The sequence below is a fragment of the Lupinus angustifolius genome, unplaced genomic scaffold (genome assembly GCF_001865875.1).
Source record: "Lupinus angustifolius cultivar Tanjil unplaced genomic scaffold, LupAngTanjil_v1.0 Scaffold_66_2, whole genome shotgun sequence".
NCBI lineage: Eukaryota > Viridiplantae > Streptophyta > Magnoliopsida > Fabales > Fabaceae > Lupinus > Lupinus angustifolius.
This window is the reverse complement of record NW_017723200.1, coordinates 1-22,246: the sequence shown is the minus strand read 5'-3', so window position 1 is coordinate 22,246 and position 22,246 is coordinate 1. Positions and strand designations below refer to the sequence as shown.

The following is a 22,246-nucleotide window of genomic DNA, read 5'->3' as shown; positions in this document are numbered from 1 at the left end:
TAGAAGATGTGCTACAATTTCTCATAGTAAATGGATCCACCAATCCGGATAAGGATCAGTTATCCTCAAGCACGACTCTGTCCCGACCCAATTAAAATATGTCATGTCTATTAAAAAATAAAATATTCATGACTTTTTCTATTTTTGCTTCATTTATATAATTGGTTCGGGAAATGTTTTAGTACACTAGATCCTTGTCCTCTTTCAAAACAAGCATCAATATTTACTAAGGACATGTAACAAAAAATATATATTTAATAACAATGATTTTAAGTTATTTTTAATAAAAAATTAACAAAAAATCTCCTCATAAGTACTAGATTCTCAATGTTAGAGATAGCTTTTTATAAGTCAAACTCATCTTCATTAATGCAGAGAACAATTATGTGTTTTTTAATATATTGTTAAGAGTAAAAATATAATCAAATCTGACTAGTTCACTTTTTACTTACACGTTCCAAGGTTAAACTCATGGCTATGACCTTTCGTTCTATAAATACATCACTCAACCAACACTCATTCCTCCTCACTCAGAAAATAAGTCTTCAAAACAAACACACTCCATTATTCTCTTCCACCCACTTCTTCTGATTCCATTTCCATGGCTTTCACATCCTTTCCTTCCATCAAAAACTCCATTTCACTGCCAACTATGGTTGTTTCTGACATGTCTGATAATTTCAGGATTGGTTTCTCATTTCGAAACAGGTTTATACATAAAAGGCAACACAATCTTCAAGACTTAACCATTGCTAATATTGCTAGTCCATTACCTTTGAGCGTTCCACCACCACCATCACCACCACCACCGAAGGAACCGTCAGGGACCACCGGTGGTGGCCAGCAACATGTTGCATGGACTAGTATCCCTCAAGAGAGATGGGAGGGAGAGCTTCATGTTCAAGGACAGATACCATTGTGGCTGGTTAGTGCTCTATTAAATTATATTATTTAAACACTCCACACATCATTGTTAGGGATACTTCACATAATTGCATACCAAAATATTCATTCAAACCTCACATACACTATATAAAAATAGTGATCCACACTTATTTGTCATACAAACTCTTGCACAAATAGAAGGAGGATGGAAACAAAATAGGCTATTTATTAGGGTTATATTGTTTCACTTACAACAAGTTAGACTAGATCAATTTTTTTAATGAATAAGTTAGAAATCTTAAAAACTCTATTTACCATAATATTTCATGTTTATATTTATATTATTTTAATATAACTAAATTTATTAAATGTGAAATTTGATTTTTTGATAATGTAATATAATTTTTAGTGTTTGGTAGGCATATTTAAAACAGATATGATGCCATATTTAGAAGTTTAATAGGGAGATACACTTTAAATAAAGTTATTAGTCATGCTTTTAATTCTAATAGTGAAAGACACCGTTAAAGTCCTAAGATGATCAAAAGGTTAAACAACATGTATTTAGAAGAACAGTCACAAATCTAAAAAATATTTAATTTCTTAACTATAAGGTAAGAAGATACCATTTGTAGTATAAAAAAATGGATGAAGGTTATGCCTTAACTTTTTTAAATCGTTAGATAAGTTAAGCTCATACTAATACATGTAACTAGACCTAATTTGTTTCTATTGGTGGTAACATCTAAAAAATAAGTTGAAAACTAATAAAAGTTGGAAGCTTTAGGAGAAGAAAATTGATGGCTAATAACCATATTAATTCAATAAAACATCTTAATTATTAACCGATAAACTAACTAATTAATACAAAATAAAATATTTTCATAAACTATCTAACATACATGTCATATCAAATATATTGTAACTTAATAACTTATAAAATTATCAATCAGATCACCTTACGTCACTAGTGAGCAACTCAAAAGACAAGATAATTACATATTCACTACTAACACTATATATGTCCCACTATTTTATGACATTTTATAGGTTAAGAAATATGATTAGGCATAAAAATATTTAATTATTACAATTTTAATTTCAATAATTTTTTTTAATCAATCAAAGTTTATAAAATTTGAAGTGGTATAAAAAATGAAACAACATATGTATTCTCTACACTAACGTGAGTCAACCTATAGTATATAAGCAGGTGGCAGTAATAAAAAACACTTCCAATTTCTATTCACAGAATTCATGTCTCTTTTATGACATATTACTCGTGGTTTTCAATAAATTATCTAAAATTATTTTTCCTTGGGAAACAAACTTGTTTGTAAACAATAAGCTACACCAAAAGATCAAAGCCTAACTTGTTAGCACATATATATCAAAAGGAATATATAAATCTTTACAAAAGTTCAAAGCTAATTTTTTATAAGCTAGTTAATTGTTGCTTAAGAAAATTCATATTATATACTACTCTTTCACTTGCTCAAATAAAATGTAATGCTCAATACAAAAATAGTAACGTTGATTATAATTACATGCAGAATGGAATATACCTAAGAAATGGCCCAGGCATGTGGCACATCGGTGACTACCACTTCAGACACCTCTTTGACGGCTACGCCACCGTAGTCAAGCTTCACTTTATGAATGGCCGGTTAATCGCCGGCCACCGCCAGATTGAATCTGAAGCCTACCAGGCTGCAAAGAAGAACCAAAAAATATGTTACCGTGAATTCTCTGAAGTGCCTAAGGCTGCAAATTTTTTATCCTATGTTGGTGAGCTTGTAAACTTATTCTCCGGCGCCTCGCTCACCGATAACGCCAACACTGGCGTGGTGAAACTAGGCGACGGTAGAGTTGTTTGCCTTACTGAGACTCAAAAAGGGTCCATTGTGATAGACCCTAATACATTGGACACAGTTGGGAAATTTGAGTATAGTGACTCTTTGGGTGGTCTTATTCATTCAGCACACCCTATTGTGACTGATACTGAGTTTTTGACATTATTACCTGACCTTATAAAACCAGGGTACCTTGTTGTGAGGATGGAACCTGGTACCAATGAGAGGAGGGTGATTGGTCGGGTAAATTGTCGGGGTGGGCCAGCACCTGGTTGGGTACATTCTTTCCCTGTCACTGAACATTATGTTATTGTGCCTGAAATGCCATTGAGATATTGTGCTCAGAATTTGCTCAAGGCTGAGCCTACACCTTTGTACAAGTTTGAGTGGCACCCTGACTCCAAAGCCTTTATGCATGTTATGTGCAAGACTAGTGGAAACATTGTAAGTTATACCTATATGTACTTGTAAATCATGTGTTATTTGTGTTCATTCACTAAAAAATTGTATGCATCATACTTAAGTACAGGAGTATAAAAAAAATTTAATTCCATAATTGAAATTTAAAAGAATGACATAGTGCACAAAGCTCTTACTTAATGAGGTTTGAGGATGGTAGATATACACAGTTTTACCCCATAAACGGAGAAGTTGTTTCCAGGACCGAATACATGGTTAATTCAATAATGTCTAATAGGGCACCTTTGTTCCCATGCCTTGCTTGGCCCAAGTTGATGTGTAAGAAAAATTATTGATATTAATTTGGTATTTGATTTTGAAGGTGGCAAGTGTGGAAGTGCCTTTGTTCGTGACCTTCCATTTCATAAATGCATATGAAGAGGAAGATGAAGAAGGGAGGGTGACAGCAGTTATTGCTGATTGTTGTGAGCATAATGCAGATACCACCATTCTTGATAAGCTTAGGCTACAAAACCTTCGCTCTTTTAATGGTGAAGATGTTCTACCAGATGCTAGGTAATTAAGATCTTTCTTTACCTTAGCCTTTCATTACATAATTAAACATAACTTCTACATGTGAATGTGAATAATATTAACTCAGAAGTTATTGAATTTTGATTAACAGGGTTGGTAGGTTCAGAATACCACTGGATGGGAGTCCATATGGGAAATTAGAGGCAGCATTAGACCCAAAAGAACATGGGAAAGGCATGGACATGTGCAGCATAAATCCTAATTATTTGGGGAAGAAATATAAATATGCCTATGCTTGTGGAGCACAGCGCCCTTGTAACTTTCCCAACACTCTCACCAAGGTCTAATTTAATTACCTCTTAATTCTTAATCATCAACAATAGCTAAGCATTTATTCCACTAAGTAGGGTCGGCCGCTTAATTTGTAATCACTGTCCAAAAATATCTTTCATTGCATACATATTTAGCTTAATGTGCTTTAATATGCAGCTTGATTTCGAGTTAAAAAGGGCTACAAACTGGTATGATGAAGGTGCTGTGCCTTCAGAACCCTTCTTTGTGGCAAGGCCAGGAGCAACAGAGGAAGATGATGGTAAGATTGAGAAATTCAAGCTTGTGCTCTTCTTCTTCAGCCTTTTTTTGTTTACTATTACAATTAGCCTATAGCTTCCAACCTATTTTTCTCATATGGCAGGTGTGGTAATCTCCATAATCAGTGAGAAAAATGGAGGAGGGTATGCTTTATTGCTAGATGGACCCACCTTTCAAGAGATTGCTAGGGCTAAGTTCCCTTATGGACTTCCATATGGATTGCATGGATGCTGGGTTCCAAAACAGTAACAACATGGCTAAGATTGTGCTATTATGGACAAAGATCATATGTTTCCAACAATGTCTGATTTCCTATCCCAGATCAATCACATATTATCATATGAATAAAAAAAATAAAAAACAAAAACTAACATTTTGATTGGCTCGGGACAAAGAATGATACACTGTTCGGGATATGTGATATTTGTCCGTGTTATTATCATGATAGGAAAATAGGGAATCAGATTGCAGAAAACAATGCATCTACTTGTAAGCATTTATTTGGAGTGCAACCTATAGTGAATCATAATACATGTGTGTATGTTAAAGTATCAATTAGGGAATTCTTTCCCCATATTATCTGTAAATAAATATCAATTTCTGTAGGTTCTATGACTCCCAAATACCAATCATTATTCAAAAATAAAATCCTTTAGGCCAATCAGAGCTTGATGTTCATATCCTATAGGCCATTTAGATTTTAGCAATTCTGTAAGGTCTACCTCATGAGTATTTCTGTAAGTTCATTTGAGTAACATACATTTCTCATAGAGCAATCATATAAGAAGGAAGACAAATCCAAGGAGATAGTTGCTGAGAAATCTCTATGGGATCAACATACTCAACCAGAAGGAATAAATACCTAACTTGTTTTATCATTATTGGTCTTTCACATTTTGTTTTCCAAGACAATAGTAACCTATCCTCAGTTTTGAATTGAACAATTCCAAAATAAAACTCCCTTCCCAGAAAGAATATTTCTGGCCAAACCCACAAGAAAATAAGAATCAAAAGGGATCAGATTAGATAGTGCAAGTGTCAAATCTACAAATCTTCTCACCAGAGGAGTTCACAAAAATATTTGTAACCTACTAAGCAAATAGATCTGGTACATGATGTGATCTCCCAATGTCAATGAATAACTTTGACTAGTCTGTTGAACAGCTTTGGAAGATATAAAACATGATTATTTCTGGTCTGTATAAACAGCATCAACATCATCGAGCTCAAGTAATTGGTGCATAAGTTCCTTGTTCAAGTCCATAGCCTCATCATCCACCTGAAAAATCAACAGTCCTTGACTCAAGTGAAGTTTTGCCCCTGTGAAACTTTGTAAGCTCTTGGCTAAAATTTTCAGCTCAGGAATGTACCTTACCAATGCTCCGTTTGGATTTGAGGAACAATAGAAAACAAAATGGAAAGAGAGATCAAACTTTATGAGGGAAAAATAATGGGGAAAGAAAATATCAATGGAAATTTTTAAATTCCCTCCTCAATTTTCATACACTTTTTTTAACTTTTCTTACGGATTGGAAATGAAGACTTAGGACTAGGATAAGCACTTAATCAGAATGAGGTGTGGGGGGTATACAAAGGAGAACTTGTCAGCAAATGGACAAAATCGAACATGTACATACAGAACAGCGTGAGTCAGGAAAAGGCAGTTTCAAGAGTAATTCTATAAAATTGCATATTGCCACATGACATATCAAACTTAGCCCTATTGGATTGTTTACTTATTCTCGTTTGTATGGTAATATAAAACCAAAGGAGAAGGAAGAAAAGAACAATGAAACACCAAGAAAATGAAATAGCATATGCAATAGCCAGTAGAAACAAACCTCAATTGTGGCATTTGGAAGAAGCTCGGAACCATTATCAGGCTCAAAATCTATGCCTTCCTCTCGCAGCTTTGAAAGTATAGATGAATAGTTCTCTGATGAACCTACAATTTTATAATACCTGAAAAAATGAACTAAAATCAATTCCTAGACATATTACCTTATATGAGTAGCTAATGCCCAGGACCTATTACCTTATAAACATAGCAGAGAGACAGGAGTAAAGGGGGGCAGCTTTATCAGAGACATTTTTTCCTCTAAAGACCACAAATTTAATTATAATTGAAAAATACAATAAGAATAAAAATCACATCATTACCTTTCTGACCTATCCTCTTCAGTGTCATCTTCATAAGTTGGAGGTTCAATTACATCCTCAGCTCCTGCATCTAAAGCAATGTTAAGTAGCTGATCTTTGTCAGCATTGGTGACTCTTATATTTACTACCCTGGAACGTGTAAATTTAAACATCACAGATCCAGAATCAGCCATCTTCCCTCCATAGTCCCTCAATACTTCTCTAATCTTAGCCACGGAACGATGTATCTTATCAGTTGAGACCTCAACTACCATACTAACTCCTCCATAACCATATACCTGAAGGTAAATAAAAAAGTTCTGAGTAAAATAATATTTCAGGTACAATCCAAAAAATACAAACGACCAAGGGAAAGCCCAAAGGAAAGTTTGACTCATTCCCAGGTCTGTACGGAACGGATGTACCTGATCTAGTAACCTAGACCAATTTAGCCACTTAAGTCCAAGCAGGGCTGATTTCCCTTGCCACCTAAACCTTTTATCACTTAAACGTACAGCTTTTTAAAACTTATAGCTAAGAACTGAACTAATAATAGTAGCAAACAAACACTGACCTGAAAATGCTAAAAATAAACTGCTAAATGTAGTCATTGTTTCAATAGGATTATTGGGTTTGTTTTTTGCATCATCCCACCACATTATCATTATCTGACCCATACTATTCTGAATCTCTATTACCTTTTTTCCCTCTTTCCAACCTAAAAGACTTCAATTCAACTTTTGCCAAAAGTTCTTAAAAATACTTATAGGAGCTAAATCACAAAAATAATAGTAAAAAAATATGTTTGAATATTAGAAATGAGGATAGGATTGTAAATTAGTTATCCTAAACATTCATTCTGGAATGGTAACAAAATTTTACTGCTACTCATACTCAAGTGGATATGTTAGCCATTTTTGTTACTTCTGCCCAAGGACATATTTGAGATGATCAAGGCACCACTGCACCAGAGTTACTTATGACAATAGCAACCAAACATTATTTGCAATATCCACTAGTCCAAAACGGATTTGGTTGCTTTCCTATTCTTTAAAAACATAACAATGTCATCTTACGAGAAATGAAGAACTAACTACATCTGTGTAAGACTGGTGAACTCCGTGTAATGTTGTGTACCTAAACAAGAATATTTTACTTATTTCTCTCTCAAAGGATGACAATATCATGTTATTAAGAAAAAAGAGATTATCCAAATCCATACAAAATGAAGTTCTACAGTGCAAATAAACATCATATCAATTTTATAGAAACACTATAATAAATTGATAATGGTTCAACAACAATTAAGTTGTTAAACAACAAACACCGTTCTTGCTTATTACATATTACAAGTTTGGTTTCGAGGAGAGGTGGATACTTTAATATCTAGCCCCAGAACTGGACCACGAAAACACCTAGACTTATCTACCATTTAGCGATAAAATCATGAGTAATGTTATACCAAGTACCAACCTCATAGATTTTCTCAATATAAGCCTCTTGTCCCTTCTCAGAAGCTCTTTTGATGTTGCGCTCAACAATATCTTTAGGCACATCAAGCTCCTTAGCCTTCTCAAGTACCGCAGCCAAAACTGAATTTGATGTTACATTGGGGCCACCTTTCTTTACACTGTCATTCAACATGATGAAGTAGAACAGCTTACGAAAATTGCTTTGATCAACTACAAGTTTTTTTTACCTTATTTCAATAAGTTTATCAAAGAAGCTTATGAGAATAAGTTCTTTTTAGATTTTTTTTAAAATAAAAATATTGAATAAACATTAAATTAAGTTGATTGGTCATATACACCTTGACCTATAAGAAGCACTTACGCAGACACGACTTCCTTTCCAATCCTTGAGTATAGTTTAGCCTTCTTTGCATCTTGGGCTCCCTGTAATTAAGTAAAATATGAACAGTGAAATAGGAATCTTAGTAATAGGAAATGGGGGCTGAAGTAAGGGGTAAATGTAATAAGATTTTTCATCAAACACTTGGTGTGCATAAGCATACCAAACATTAAAACATACCATCGAGTTAAACTAAATGATAAAAGTAAAAAAAAGAAAAAAGAGAGTGACCTTTCTACCAGCAATCTTAGAAGAACGCCTTCCCATACAAACGGGTGGAAAAGTCCATATCTTTCTCACTCGGGAGTGATTATTAGTATCCAACAATGGTGGTGTTAAAGATGAGGTTTTGTTCTTCAGTAAATTATTGTTATTATTCCCTGAGTTACAACACAAAATTCATTGGTAAATGGTAAATGAAAATGAAATGGTGCAATTATAAGAGAAGGAGTGAAGGAATACTGTGAAGAAAAAGAGTGATGGGGCAAGAAGAGGAAGCACGAAATGGCAAAGTATGAAACTGAAACACCAATCTCAAATTCAATGCTCTCATCGTACTACAATCCTAGGCTATGATTCTGCGACACAATCCTATGATACTCATCTCACTTCATCTTTTCATGCCATAGCATATCTTTCTTTCTCTCTTTTTTAAAAGGAAAGAAAATAAATAAATTTCCAATAAAATCATTATATATTTATAATGATTTAGATCTATTCACTAAATAAATTATTGTATTTTTATATAATCGATGGTTAAGATAGAGAGTAAGTTTTTAGCAATACTTCAATAGTTGAATTACATATAAACTTAATTAATTTTTTAAATATCAATTTAAATCCACACTATTTTTTCTCTGGGAATTTCAGTTCACTCAAATTCAGAGGAAAATGTCTCAACCGCTAGTATTTGGAATAATTACATGTTTATTGCACCAATATTAGTGTTTCATAAATTACAAAAAAATCTCCAAAATATTGCTTGTTATTGTAATCACAGATGTTTTTTTAAACCAAGACAACAAATGTTTTGTGTGCTGTAATTTACTAGCTCCGATTCTTTTTATAATCACGTGAATTTAAAAAATGTGATTAATATTGTCATATTCATTAACAACTAAATATGATATTTAATATAAAGGCTTGAGCAGCTATAGTTTCTAGTTTATATTTATTTTAAAATTGATTTTTATATATTTTTAAGTGTCTTCTAATTATTCTCAAGTCTTCTAATTATTCTCAAGTCTTCAATACAGCATTTTGTTGCGCATACGCATTAGAGGCTATTGCAACTTTCTATCACCAAAGAATAACATGGGTGGGTGTGTTGTGTGACTAGAGAGTAAGAGATAAAATGTTAAAAACCCAATTCACTCCATTGGTCTTATCCTCTTTTATATATATATATAGGAAAGAGTATAGAGTTGTCATGTATCCTAATAGGGAAAAGAGTTAGGAAATATATTTAAATATATCTAAAAGATAAAAGTGTCATATTCGTGAATTATCAATAACTCTTATGCATAAGAGTCATCTTGGTCCATGTAGGAATAAGAACCCCCAAGGTATTCCATACTAGAGCTTACAAGTGTCTTATGCTAGATTGGGCTTGGATTAGACTCATGACTCATCTATTAGGCCTTGGGTCCAATGAAAACATACTGAAATAAGGAAGGAAATATTTCATTCGTCTATTTTGTAAACTTTTGAAGACTGTTTAAGAGGAAAAAGGTGTAGAAACTAATTTCAAACCAGAAAACTAGTATAAACTATGATTACCGAATTGCATTGACTACAACTTGAAAGAAAGAAACGGATTCATGTCTCCTCTGGTGTTAGGTGTCAGAAAGTTTCATTCATTTAAAAAGAAAAATTATAAAAACAAAAATTAGTATTTTAATATTATTTTCTGAAGTTTAATTGATTTGGGACATGAAAACAGAAAAAGTATGGGATAAGCGATCCTTATCAGAAGAAAACTTAGATAATTGGGACGTTTGGCAAGTTCAGTGCAATTATGGGTGAAAACAAGTCATGCCGCATACTAGAAGCCTATTACCTGACCTATAGCAAACTAGGCTAGACCAGACTTTTTTTGTAAACAGACTAGACTCAGGCTTTTTGAAAAACATATTTAGTTTAACAAACCAGACTTTAGGCCATCCAAATGTCAGTACATTATTCATCATTGATTTGTATTACTCTTATTTAAGAGTCAATGATAATTAACATATAAATAATGTATAATTTACTGACAGTGTAAAAAACACTTATATTGTCGATGTATATATGTTAAATCTAAGTTTCATGAGGTAAAATATCTCTATGTCAAAAGCCAAAGCTTAACTAAAAGAAGAGAACTAGTTAAGGTTGTATCAACAAAAGTCCAACATGATACATATTTATACGGTCATACCCCATTCTTTTTCTGTTTATCACTTTTGTGCTCCAATGTTGTAGTCTCCCAAATCCAGTCACGTGATATATAATTTGGTTTAGTCCTAATAAATCAATTTCCATTTTTAAAAAAATTAATTATTGTCAATTATAGTTTTTAATTCTAAAGAATTGATATATTTTTAAAATGACAAAATTCCAGATCATTGTTATATCAGTGCGTTTGGTTGTGAACACAATTTTTGTTCTATCTAAAATTAAAAATAATTAAAAAATTTATAATTTCTTTCCTGTTTATAATTTTGCACAAAACACTCGTGACAATAATAAAAAAATGTTTTCACTCATGTGTTAAAAATTTTAAAAATGTAAATAAAATAAATAGTGAAGACTTATTCCTAAAATTTGAAAACTCTAAAATAATACCAAATAATATTGAATATAGGTTAAATTATTCATTTTTAATATTATTATTTTGATTCCTAACAAGAGCTATTTTAACTTGTATTCATAATTTTTGGGTACTAGTTTTTATTTTTAATTACTTTAGAATGAAATTGATACTTATGAATATTGTTAATGGAATTTACTATTAGATATATTGTACCCAAAGATAATTATATGATTCTGATTGAGTCATTTCTCACTCAATTTCTACTACTCAGATTCCAACCAGACCACACAACATTACAAACTGTTCTATCTTCTTATGTGATGTCCCTTCTTCCTTATTCACTATAACTATAAAACACCAAACACTCAATGTTCCTAAAATTTACACGATCTTCTGACCAGGTTTGTTTACTTCTCGTTTTTGTGTTTGATTTCCTATGTTTTTTGCTTCACTATTATAGCTTCACAATGAGTTTCGGAAGACCAAAACATTTTTTGGTTCATCATCTTTGAATGAATTTTTGTGTGCAAGGTGCTCCCTTTTTAACTTCAAATGGTTTCATTGGAATCATGCACCTTTTTCCCATAAAAGGGGTAGTCCCAAATTCATCAAGTTGCATTTTTCCCCCTCACATTGGAAACCATATCAGTTCATTGACTTTGTATTTTGCTTGATTGATTAATAAAATTGATATTTTTATGTAAAAGCAGAAACAAAAAAATCAAGAAAAGGAATGGTTAGCAGGAAGTTTCAAGCCTGAGAATTTTATTCCAGGTCTTGTTATAGGTTTCATTTTTGGGTTGTTCTTAGATTTAACAAAGCCCGATGGTAATAATCACTTATCCAAGAAAAGTGTTTCATCCGGAAAGCTCCAACAGAAACTCTCAGTTTCAAGCAATGGTGATCAAGACCTTAAAATGGTTAGTCCTCAAGTTTGTTAGTTCACTTCAATGCCTATTATTCTGTTTTAGTTGGTTAATTTTACATATTGCATCAGTATACGAGTCGTTGTAGTTTGTTGATACTTGGTAGTATATACTTGATCTAAGTGGTGGTTTTACTGTTAATCTGTAATTGGCTCAATGAGGTTGTATATATCTTAAACAATTTCACCTGCTTCTTTTTTCTTATAATTTTTTTATGGAATGAGATTTTGACTAAACAAATGCTATGATGACTAGAAGAATGGAACCAAATTGCGTAGCATAAAAAGCACAATAATAGTTTATGCTTAGTATTGCAGAGATGAGGATTTTGTGATTAATGAGTGGAATTTGTTGAATAAGAGATGGTAGAATATAGTCTTTGGTGGTTTGGTCATGTGAAGAGAATACCTTTAGCAGCTTAAGTAAGAAGAGTTGGTCAGATGGAGGATAGTTCAATAGTTGAGGTAGATCGAAAAAGACTCAGGGCTAAATGATGTGTCTTAAGACATGGTTTATGACAGAAGTTGATATACAAAAATATCTGCATCAATGCATTATTCATAAGTATTTTATCCACACACAAAAATGTTAATATTCACTAGCTATTTAATTCAACTCATCTTCTGTTTCAGAATGTTATGGGGAGGGCAAATAGATGTGATAGCCTTAAGTTTTCCTTTGATTCTCAGGAACTATAATCTTTGGATGTTGAGAAAATTCGAGTTTCTGATTTCAATGGTTATCTGTTTGTGCATGTCAGGTTCTGATTGTTAGGCAAGACCTAAAAATGAAACCTGGAAAGATTGCATCCCAATGTGCTCGTAAGATATGAAACTATTTTTAATTTTCTGAATCTGCTTTTCACCTCAAATTGTCAAGAATATCTTTTCTGTTTCCACACATTACAAACTTCCTCATTCCTTCTTCACATCCTTTCTAGTGTACTGGTTTATGCATATCCATTCTCCTTTTATTGCAGATGCTGCCACTGGCATGTATGCTGAACTAATGCAAAGGTACTTTAGTTCTCATACGTGATAAGTTTTCATTCCCGGGCATGGAGATGTTGTCTAGTTCTGTATTGGTGGCCCTTCGCCAATCCAGCAACTAGAAACTCCTCCGCAAAAGACAAATGGAACACTTAAATTTTTAGTTTTATAAAGTTTCATATTAAACATGATGGTGCTGATTATTCATGAGAGGATTTAACCCATGATTATTTTTCATTAGTAGTGAAGTTCATTCGTGGTTCCGTGCAATATATTATTTGGTTGTTTTTCTTATTGGCGTTATACCACTGAGTACTTTTGCAGTGGCAGGTCTATTTTGAGAAGATGGGAACAGTGTGGCCAGGCCAAAATTGTTGTGACTTGCAGAAATCAGCAAGAAATGTAACCAGATGATTTTATTCTGAATACTGTAAATTCACTTCTTGTTCAGATACCTAGACCCATTACTTTATTTTTTGTCAGGAATAATCTCAAGGAAGCAGCTGACAGTATCGGCCTTCCGACTTTTGTTGTTGCTGATGCTGGAAGAACACAGGTAATATATAATGTGACATAAAATAGAGGATATAATACTGCCTTAAAAACTAAGCAGGGTTGGTGCACAAATAAGTGAACAAGTAATGAATTTCATATGAAATTATGTATAGAAACTTATTAGAAATGCAAAAGTGTGTTAAAAGGTGGACTTTCATCTCCTCACACCCTACCCGAGGTAAAATAATGATTGCTAAAAAAGAAATGATTGTATTTCACTTTGCTTAGGAGCTCTCTATTTTTAGACTGCTAGAAATGGAGTGATATAAGGAGAAGAAAAGAGAATTGAATAAGATAATATAAAGTTACTTTCTTTCTTCTTTTTTTAATGTTTGGTTTTTGAAGATGAATTTATGAGCAAAAACTGAAGATAAATGTAAAGAAGAAATGAGGCTTTGCTGGATTCTATGGCATTAAATATTTTTCTTATTTTTCACATAAAAGCTCCCTCAATCCAAATGAGTTGTTAATTGGTAAGAGAATTCGAAAGTTCTTTTGTAAAAAGCTTTTGCTGTTTCATATTAGAGAATAATACTTTTGGACTGAATGGGTCCTTCATGTGATATGGAACCCAAGTCTCAGACACTAGGGTGTTAGAAGCTGCAATTGCACACAACTTATTATTTTACACACTGCAGCAAATGTTTTAGGCATTCAGGATTTCAGATAAAGTGATGCATATTGCTTTTCCAGTGTATTAGAACAATTTAGATACATCTAGAGCACTAAAAAGGGTGGCCTATGCACGAAGCTCTCACCTGGTGAGGTGGGGGTGAATAAATGTATGCAGACTTACCCCATGAATGGAAAGGTTGTTTACAAGATTTGAACATGCCTCCACGTCGCAAGGAAACAACCTTACCATCGCGCCAAGGCCCATGCTCTAGATCTTAATTTTGGCTGAGGAGTTTTGGTCCTTTTTGTTCTAACTTATAATGCTTTGTTGAAAAGCTGGATTATCCATAACCTTTCCTCACAATTTTGTGTTATTTGATAATAAAAAATCTCGTTTGTTGTTAGTATATTATTGCTGAAACTGCTACGTTTCAGGTTTTGGCAGGATCAAAGACCGTTCTTGCTGTTGGACCTGGTAAGCTTGTTGTTGAGTAGTTGAGTTTTCTTTTGCAGTTTTGTTGCTTGCATTTCATGCATGACCAAAAGCATGTAAATAACAGAACAATTGAATGTTAGCCTTGGGTTTGTTGCTGTTATTTATCAGATTCGTCATTTTCATTGACGCTCATGTCTTCACAATTATTTCTGGATTTGATCAGGACCAAAATCAATTGTAGATTCGGTGACAGGAAAGTTGCCCCTGCTTTGATAGCATTCAAGAAACAAATCACAATTTGATCACTCACCCAAGCTTTGCTACCATTTTGGTCTGAATTCGGAGACGTTATCCAGCATACATCGGCTTACTGTTCTGTTTATATTGTGCCCTATGCAACTTGGCTAACTAGGTAGCATTCAATAGTTGTAGTAGTAATAGTAATTAGTTGGAATTCTCTGACATTTTCACTTTGTTATACCTTAAATTGTATGAATTTCTGAATCCTGTCTACCAAGGATGAATAAAACACTATTTTGGGGCTCTTTTTGGTTCAAGTATGTTATGGAACTATTGTAGCTTATTAGGCATCATATTTACACAACTTCTCATGTATCCACATTCTCTTGAAGTTCATACTCCTTTTTACCCTTAATTGGTTCTGGGTTATTACCATTTTCTTGAGATATAAAATAGAAAGATTTGATTGTCATCAAAACATGGGATAAGCTGCAAAAAAGTTTAGTGCAATATTGCCCTAAGATGATATATTTTCTTTATTCCTTTTCTTTTAGTTCACAAGACTAAAATAAAAATGTTAAGCACCAATAGGGATGGCAACATGCACGGGCGGGCACGGGTAGTAGCTACTCGTTACCCGTTTCAAAAAAGGAGAACATTACCCATATCCGCCCGTACCTGTAGGGTTACTCGTGTGCGGGTATTTCTGGGTACACGCGGGTTTCCTATATTATAAATGAATTTTTAATTTTTTACTTCTATTATGTTTTAAATGAGATAAAACTTAATTATTTTTGTATCTTTTGATTGAATATTTGACAAAAATGCTAAATTTATTGGTGTTTTCTATTTGTGTGATTTTTTGTTCTCATTTCCTTAACAAAAAGTATATATTTTCTTTGTAAAACATGTGCGTTTCTACACATGTAATAATATTTGTAGTGTGTTTCACCACCAAACTCAATAAAATATGTAAACAAAGGAAAAAATGTACATAATATAATGAATGTTAGAATAATGTACTTTTTATTTTAATTAAATATAATATATTAAAAATATAAATAATGGGTACTCGCGGACACGTGTACCATAATACCTGTACCCGCCCGTATGTACTACGGCTATTTTTAAAAACTCGTTTATAATACTCGTGGGTACCTATTTGTGACCTGTACGGATCTTACCTACAGGTACGGATTTTTTTGCCATCTCTAAGCACCAAGATCTTACCCTTAGGCTAGGAAGTGTATTTTCATTTGGCTCATCTAAAATGAGGAGTGCACTTTAGAAGATAACATTTAGTACTATATTTGTTGATCCAAATATTAATTGATGAGATTTTAACAACTCCATAATTTGTTCTTACATATATACACACATGTATTTTCTCATAATTTTAATCATTGATTTTTAATTAATATATACATTTGATCTCTTTCCTCCAAATATTACAGGCTACACCCTAAAGGGTAAAACCCAGTTATCATGTATATATTGATAGTTTCACTATTATTTTGTATTTCCAAAATTGATGTGAAAATATACTTGATGAGTATCCATTTTAATTATTATAAAATTTTGTGTATACTAATAAAAATATAAATTAATTCTCATAATGTGAATATGAGTTGAAGTAATCATTAATCTACATAAAGTGTCAAAAAATTAATCATAAAAATATATTAAAACCAACTAATTTGACCAGATATTTAATGCATTATGTTCTTTTACCTGTCACTTGCATGTTTTGTTAGCCCGTTTTAAAATGGGTAGGACATTCATATTTATCCATCAATGAATAATGGGTATATTAACGTCGACTTTAATTTTATGGGCTCAGACTAAACAGACAAGACATACAGATTTATCCATTAAGGAAAATGGGCATACTTGCACCCGTTTCAATTTTACGGGCACGAGCTAAACAGACATGATGACCCATTTTGTCATCTCTATATAGGGAACACATCTTATATCTCACAAAATGTACCACTTTATGTGTATCACATGTGATTGATGAGAAAAATATTTCATTAATCAATTTTAACTCAAATACATTTTTTTTATAAATAATCATAGTAAATGTCACATAAAATGACACTATTTTTGGATAGAAGATGTTTTACATCACCAAACCATGTTGGATTTTTTTATTGAGAATAAATTATCACCTGGTATAAGGAGATACTTTTTTTCATTGCGACCACTAAAATCAAGACATATGTCATATTTAATAATTTTCTTTAAAAATATTTTTAAAACTAAACAAAATAGTATACATGTCATACTTCGATCAAAAAAGATAAGTTATTTTTTTGATACTAATAGATACTTTACCCTCTTTTTTATTACTGGACTTTTTAGAATTAAGTCTTTACTCAAAATATTTGGGAAAAGGGACAAAAACCTCGTAAAGCCTCTTTGGTCGTCGAGTGTTTGTAGCCCTAACTCTGAAAGTGTTGGTGAGGTGCTAATTTCTCCAATGGCTTCTCGTTACAGATCTGTTTCACGACCAGCTTTCTCTCTCATTAAATCCACCTTCACCAAACCCACCTCTAATTCCAAACCTTCACCTTTTCTCCTCAACAACACTCCTTCTTCACCCACACTTCCAAGGTAACTCCATTTCCTCTTATCCATTCATTTTCATCTTTCCACATATAAAGTCATCTTTTTTCTTTCACCCAATTGAATTTAATTGTTGCCCATCTTATCAGATTGTTGTAAATGTTGTTATTTTTGTGTGTTTCAGGTCCATTGCTCAGTTGGGTTGTGTTCAATCACTGCTTCCATTGCACTCTGCGGTTTCATCAGCACGCCTCACTTCTTGCCTCGGCATCGATTCGAGTAGTTCCAGATCGCTGACTCAGGGTATGCTATGCAGTGCCAACCCTGGAGTTTGATATCTTCAATAACTTTTTGTTGTTTCTTATCTGTAAGCAACTTTTGCTCTTCATGTATATCATTATATGTTCTGTTTTACTCTTATATTATGTGTCAATCCCGTAAATACTCATAGCATCTTATCTCATGGTTCTTCAGAATTTTGCTTTCGGAATCCGTTTTCAAAATTGAATTTTGGTAGTGGAAACAAACAATATGGTTTGGGGTTTGGAAATCCTATGCTAGCTGGTTAGTTTTTTTATTCTCTAGCCTGGAAAAACACTGTATTTTGTCTGTCAGTGGTTTAGGACTTTAGGTTAAGGTAAACATTGTAAGCTTTTATTTATGTAATCAAGGAGAGTTCTATGCTGCAATTGAAATTTTGATATGCTCCTTCTTCATTGCCAAATGATTAGAAACTGGCTTTTCCATTGGATGACTCTTAAATCTTGTTCCAGGGTCAGTTATTTGTCAATGCTCTATGCTTTCGAGTTTCAGTTATTCTGGAAGTCTCAGCTATATTTGCACTGTTAGCTCAACCCCAACTAAATCTATATTAAAGTAACCTGTGTCCTTGTCCTCATAGAGCTGGGTAGGTATAAGGGATGACATCCATGTTCAGCGGTTATTAATACAATGGCAGGATACTAAATTGATTTTTTTATGCTTGTTGTCATCTTTTGTGGGTAAATCATTAACTATAACTTCGAGTTTGATGGATTGCTGAACCATGATCTTAGATGCCTTGGATTGCCAATGGCATGTGTACATTACGAAAAAAGATAAATGATGTGTATGCCATATATGAAGCATCGATACAGGTTTGAGTATCGGATATGGTATGCCGATACATTTGAGAAACACCAAACACATAAAAAATATGCACATAAAATTCATAAAACTCAATAAACATATAACTATTGTTATGAAATTCCAAATAAAGAATATATTTCTCAGAAATCACTAAATACAAAATGAAAATCATATTTGTCAAAAGAAATAATTCCTTGGTCCCCACAAATATCGATCTTGTTTAATCCATGATCAACATTGTGCAGAAGCATTTCCTCTTCCTTCAAGTTCTACGCTTGCTTGTTTTGTTAAGTATCTGTCACTTTTAAAGGCCTTGTATAGGAAATAGGAAAGCCTTTTGCAATCTATTTCAAGAGGTAGGGGTTAAGAAAAATCATAGACTACACTATTAGGAAAGATTTAGAGATCGATGTTTTGTCAAATAACATGATTATGACGTCATTCAATTCATGTAGCCAACTCCACCTCGTGAGATTAATGTTTGGTTGTTATGGCTGTTGTTGTGGAGGGATGCAAGAGAAAGGGGATGTCAGGGAAAGAAATAGTGGTTTTTTTTACTATGGCTTCAGGATATTGAAACTTGAGCATCATTTTAGTACACATGCATTCTTGGAATATACCTATATTTATATGAGATCAAGTGTATATATTCCAACTCAGTTCATTGCCTCTTACTGTTGCAACCTTGTCTCCATTTCTGATCCTTGATAACATATATATCATTTTTTAAGTACCTTAGTCTTTTTACATATCCATGAAATCTTGTATTTTTATTATGTTGTGATGAAAGAGTTGTTAACTGTTATGAATGTCACATTGTATTCAAGTTTTGCTAATAATTCTATGTCAACTATTTCACCAGCTTTGCTTATACAATGTTTATCTTTTTCAATGTTCCTCAGAAATGGGCCTCGGCACGCCGCGATAACAGATTTAGAAGATCAGTGATTGAAGAATTAATGTCACAATTCATTTTGCTGGAACTCCCTCCTGTTATCTATCTTAAGTTTTCTTCACAGCTCAGTGTAACAGGTATATAGTTGGAATTATCCTTCCCTCATATGGTAACTGTTGCAATGTATACTTGAAATTGTTTAATCATGCCAGTTTTAGTTGTTTGATAAGTTCAAACTTTTGGCAAAATCACTTATTGAATAAAAAACCAAAATTTCCTGATTCACTTCATTATCAAACAAATATTGAATAAGAAACATTAATTTAACTATTGTAGGCCTTCTGTAAAATATTTTGGCCGTTCATTAATTTTCCCTATTGTAATGAAGCCACATGTGTGCTACTTTTTTATATTCAATTGTTAATCACGTTTCTTTCATGGTGTCCTATGAATCCACATGCTGCCTGCCTTGGCTAGAGCCAACACTTGTGAATTAACAAACTGGTTGGTTGGGTTGTTCGGTTGAAGCTGGATGAAACCCAAGCCTGACATCAAACCAAAGAGGTTACAGTTTAAATGATTAAATTGTTCGGTTGGATTGAGTAATTTTATATATGATTAATAATTATTTACAAATATATAATTATATATTAATACAAAATTTTATATTATTAATAATTATGTATGATTATATTAAAGTAACATTTTTCCATATTTTCTTTTGGACTGGAGTAAAACAAAACATCAGAGAAGTGTTATGCTTTTTATTTTATTTTAATTTAATTTTAAGTGAATTGTTTACTTCATTTTTTGGTTTATTCTGGTTTAATCGGATTTAGCATTGTTAAATTGGAATTTCTTCAGTTTAAAGCGGTCTAACTCCTCGTTCGGTTAAAACTTTAAATTAGAGTTATTTTTAAGTTCGCCAATCGATGGAAGTCATCATATTGCTTTGGTCCGATCCAATTCGACATTGGTTTGAAGAGTTCATTCCACATATGAACTGAAGCTTTTGTAAGAATTAGTTGAAAATTGACCCTCTTCTAAATTTGGAAGCTACTCCAACCCCACAAGTTGATCATGCTATTTATTAAAATATAAAACCACAAGTTCATAAAACTGTTAACATAAATATAAAAGCACTTCTAGAGCATTTTATCAAACAAATTATATAGATTATGCTTTTTAGACAAGATGATGTGCATGTGGAAAAGAGTGGATGTAGACAACAAATGACAATGTCTCTAGGTTGTGTTAGTCTTGATCGAAGAGACTATGTCTTCATGATAACATGCATTAACATGTGGGAGCCTTACTTTTCGGTAACTCTTAGCCTCTAAATGCTTTATTTTATTTTAAATGCATAGGGATAGATGATAGTGAGAGGTGAGCATGGACCGGGTTGGAATGAGGTTAAAATTTGTCCCTTACTTGATCTTGAATGTTGGTTGAATCATTTTTTTGAATTTGGACTTAGCTTTGGACCCGAAAGTAACTCAACCCTAAATATTGATTGAGTCGGCTTTTAAATCCGACCCTAGACTCGATTAATATAATGCATACTCATTTTAGATAAATTATTTTTAATATTAATTGTTAATATGTAATTTGACATAAGACAATATGTGTATATATATTGTTAACTATGTATATGGTGAAAAAATTAAAGAATCGATGATACTTTCGATCAAAAAGTGTTATTACTTTCGACCATGTGCCGGATTGGGTCAGGCAGGATCATGCTTGGTCTCTATTCGATCCTAAATATTGTCTGGGTTTAATTTTTGAAGTCAAACCCGACCCTAGGCCAGATGAAATCTGATCCTATTCAGGTCAGATCATGATTAGTCATACTGGGTGAGTGAGTAGAGTCGGGTCCTACTCGTCCGTAGATGTAACCAAGTAATACCACTTTGTTTTTTCTATACTTTTCTAAGTTTTTGTGAAGGTAAAAACAAATATCATGAAGTACTCCCTGTTTCATTGGATCATTACCACCCGAAATTCTATTGAGGTTTCTTGCATTTGGATTAGGGGTAGTAAAATTATCCATAATCTATTCAAATCCATCCAAATCCATCGGTTAGAACTAATGGATTTAAATGGATATAATCTAATGGATGGTGTTGATAATGGATGGATTCAAATCCATCCATTATATCCATTGTTATATCCAATTGGATGGATAACCAATCCATCCAAAAAATAAAAATAAAAACAAACTTTTGTTTCCAATTAATTCAATATTAATAAAAAAAATCTCTCACCTTTCTAAGCACAATACCACACACATTATAAAAGTTGAAAATTGCAATTGTGATTTTTAAAAAGTGCTTATAAAAAAAGTATAAACGATTTCGGCCTTAATGCTTTACCTTAACATCTTAATGCAAAATATAAATTTATCATTTTGGTTATTGACTGATGTAATAATATAATAACAAAACTAAATATTTCAGGATGATAAACTGTTGCGTATAACTTATGGAAGTCCCAATTATTAGGGGTGTAAGCGGTTTTGGTTTAAACCGTAAAACTGATGAAACCGAACCATAAAATGCGGTTCGGTTCAGTTCCGCGGTTCGGTTCAGTTTTTTTTGGAACCATTTAAGTTCGGTTCGGTTCACAGTTTTGTAAATTTTGGAACCTTTAGAACCAAACCAAACTGCATATTAAAAAATGATTTTATTTTATATTTGGATGATTAAGGTTTAAAGTTAGGAGATAAAATAGGATTAAGAATTTAGGATTATTAATAAAATAGTCTATAAATAAGAGGCAAATAGAAAAAATAAATTAGTAAACAAACCTAAATATATATTATCTCTATTATTCATTGAGAAGATAGAAA

The 22,246-nt window shown here is 32.7% G+C and overlaps 4 protein-coding genes across 6 annotated transcripts; 3 read left to right on the top strand and 1 right to left on the bottom strand.

The window, feature by feature from the left end:
* The first annotated feature begins 549 nt into the window (after window positions 1-549).
* LOC109339284 (carotenoid cleavage dioxygenase 8 homolog B, chloroplastic) lies at window positions 550-4,531 on the top strand. Its single transcript, XM_019576700.1, has 6 exons — window positions 550-925; window positions 2,439-3,182; window positions 3,520-3,713; window positions 3,823-4,012; window positions 4,161-4,263; window positions 4,366-4,531. Exons 1-6 carry the CDS (start codon window positions 602-604, stop codon window positions 4,509-4,511), a joined length of 1,701 nt encoding a protein of 566 aa, XP_019432245.1. The 5' UTR covers window positions 550-601; the 3' UTR covers window positions 4,512-4,531.
* A 584-nt stretch (window positions 4,532-5,115) lies between these two features.
* LOC109339281 (probable transcriptional regulatory protein At2g25830) lies at window positions 5,116-8,893 on the bottom strand. Of its 2 annotated transcripts, none has more exons than XM_019576695.1 (7): window positions 8,715-8,892; window positions 8,484-8,632; window positions 8,235-8,296; window positions 7,875-8,031; window positions 6,423-6,700; window positions 6,104-6,224; window positions 5,116-5,541 (listed from the first exon to the last, which is right to left on the bottom strand). In XM_019576695.1, the coding sequence occupies exons 1-7, from the start codon at window positions 8,803-8,805 to the stop codon at window positions 5,449-5,451; spliced, it is 951 nt and encodes a 316-aa protein (XP_019432240.1). In that variant the 5' UTR covers window positions 8,806-8,892; the 3' UTR covers window positions 5,116-5,448. The 2 variants fall into 2 exon arrangements, with proteins under 2 accessions (XP_019432240.1, XP_019432241.1); XM_019576696.1 differs by lacking the exon at window positions 5,116-5,541 and adding an exon at window positions 5,568-5,642 and having other exon boundaries at window positions 8,715-8,893.
* A 2,414-nt stretch (window positions 8,894-11,307) lies between these two features.
* Window positions 11,308-15,110, top strand: LOC109339282 (peptidyl-tRNA hydrolase 2, mitochondrial). Of its 2 annotated transcripts, none has more exons than XM_019576697.1 (8): window positions 11,308-11,444; window positions 11,754-11,963; window positions 12,730-12,790; window positions 12,949-12,985; window positions 13,283-13,360; window positions 13,442-13,514; window positions 14,564-14,603; window positions 14,788-15,110. In XM_019576697.1, the coding sequence occupies exons 1-8, from the start codon at window positions 11,412-11,414 to the stop codon at window positions 14,835-14,837; spliced, it is 582 nt and encodes a 193-aa protein (XP_019432242.1). In that variant the 5' UTR covers window positions 11,308-11,411; the 3' UTR covers window positions 14,838-15,110. The 2 variants fall into 2 exon arrangements, with proteins under 2 accessions (XP_019432242.1, XP_019432243.1); XM_019576698.1 differs by lacking the exon at window positions 11,308-11,444 and adding an exon at window positions 11,598-11,636.
* Window positions 15,111-17,190: 2,080 nt separating this feature from the next.
* LOC109339283 lies at window positions 17,191-19,685 on the top strand. Its single transcript, XM_019576699.1, has 3 exons — window positions 17,191-17,420; window positions 17,557-17,739; window positions 19,403-19,685. The coding sequence occupies exons 1-2, from the start codon at window positions 17,287-17,289 to the stop codon at window positions 17,705-17,707; spliced, it is 285 nt and encodes a 94-aa protein (XP_019432244.1). The 5' UTR covers window positions 17,191-17,286; the 3' UTR covers window positions 17,708-17,739; window positions 19,403-19,685.
* Window positions 19,686-22,246: the final 2,561 nt, after the last annotated feature.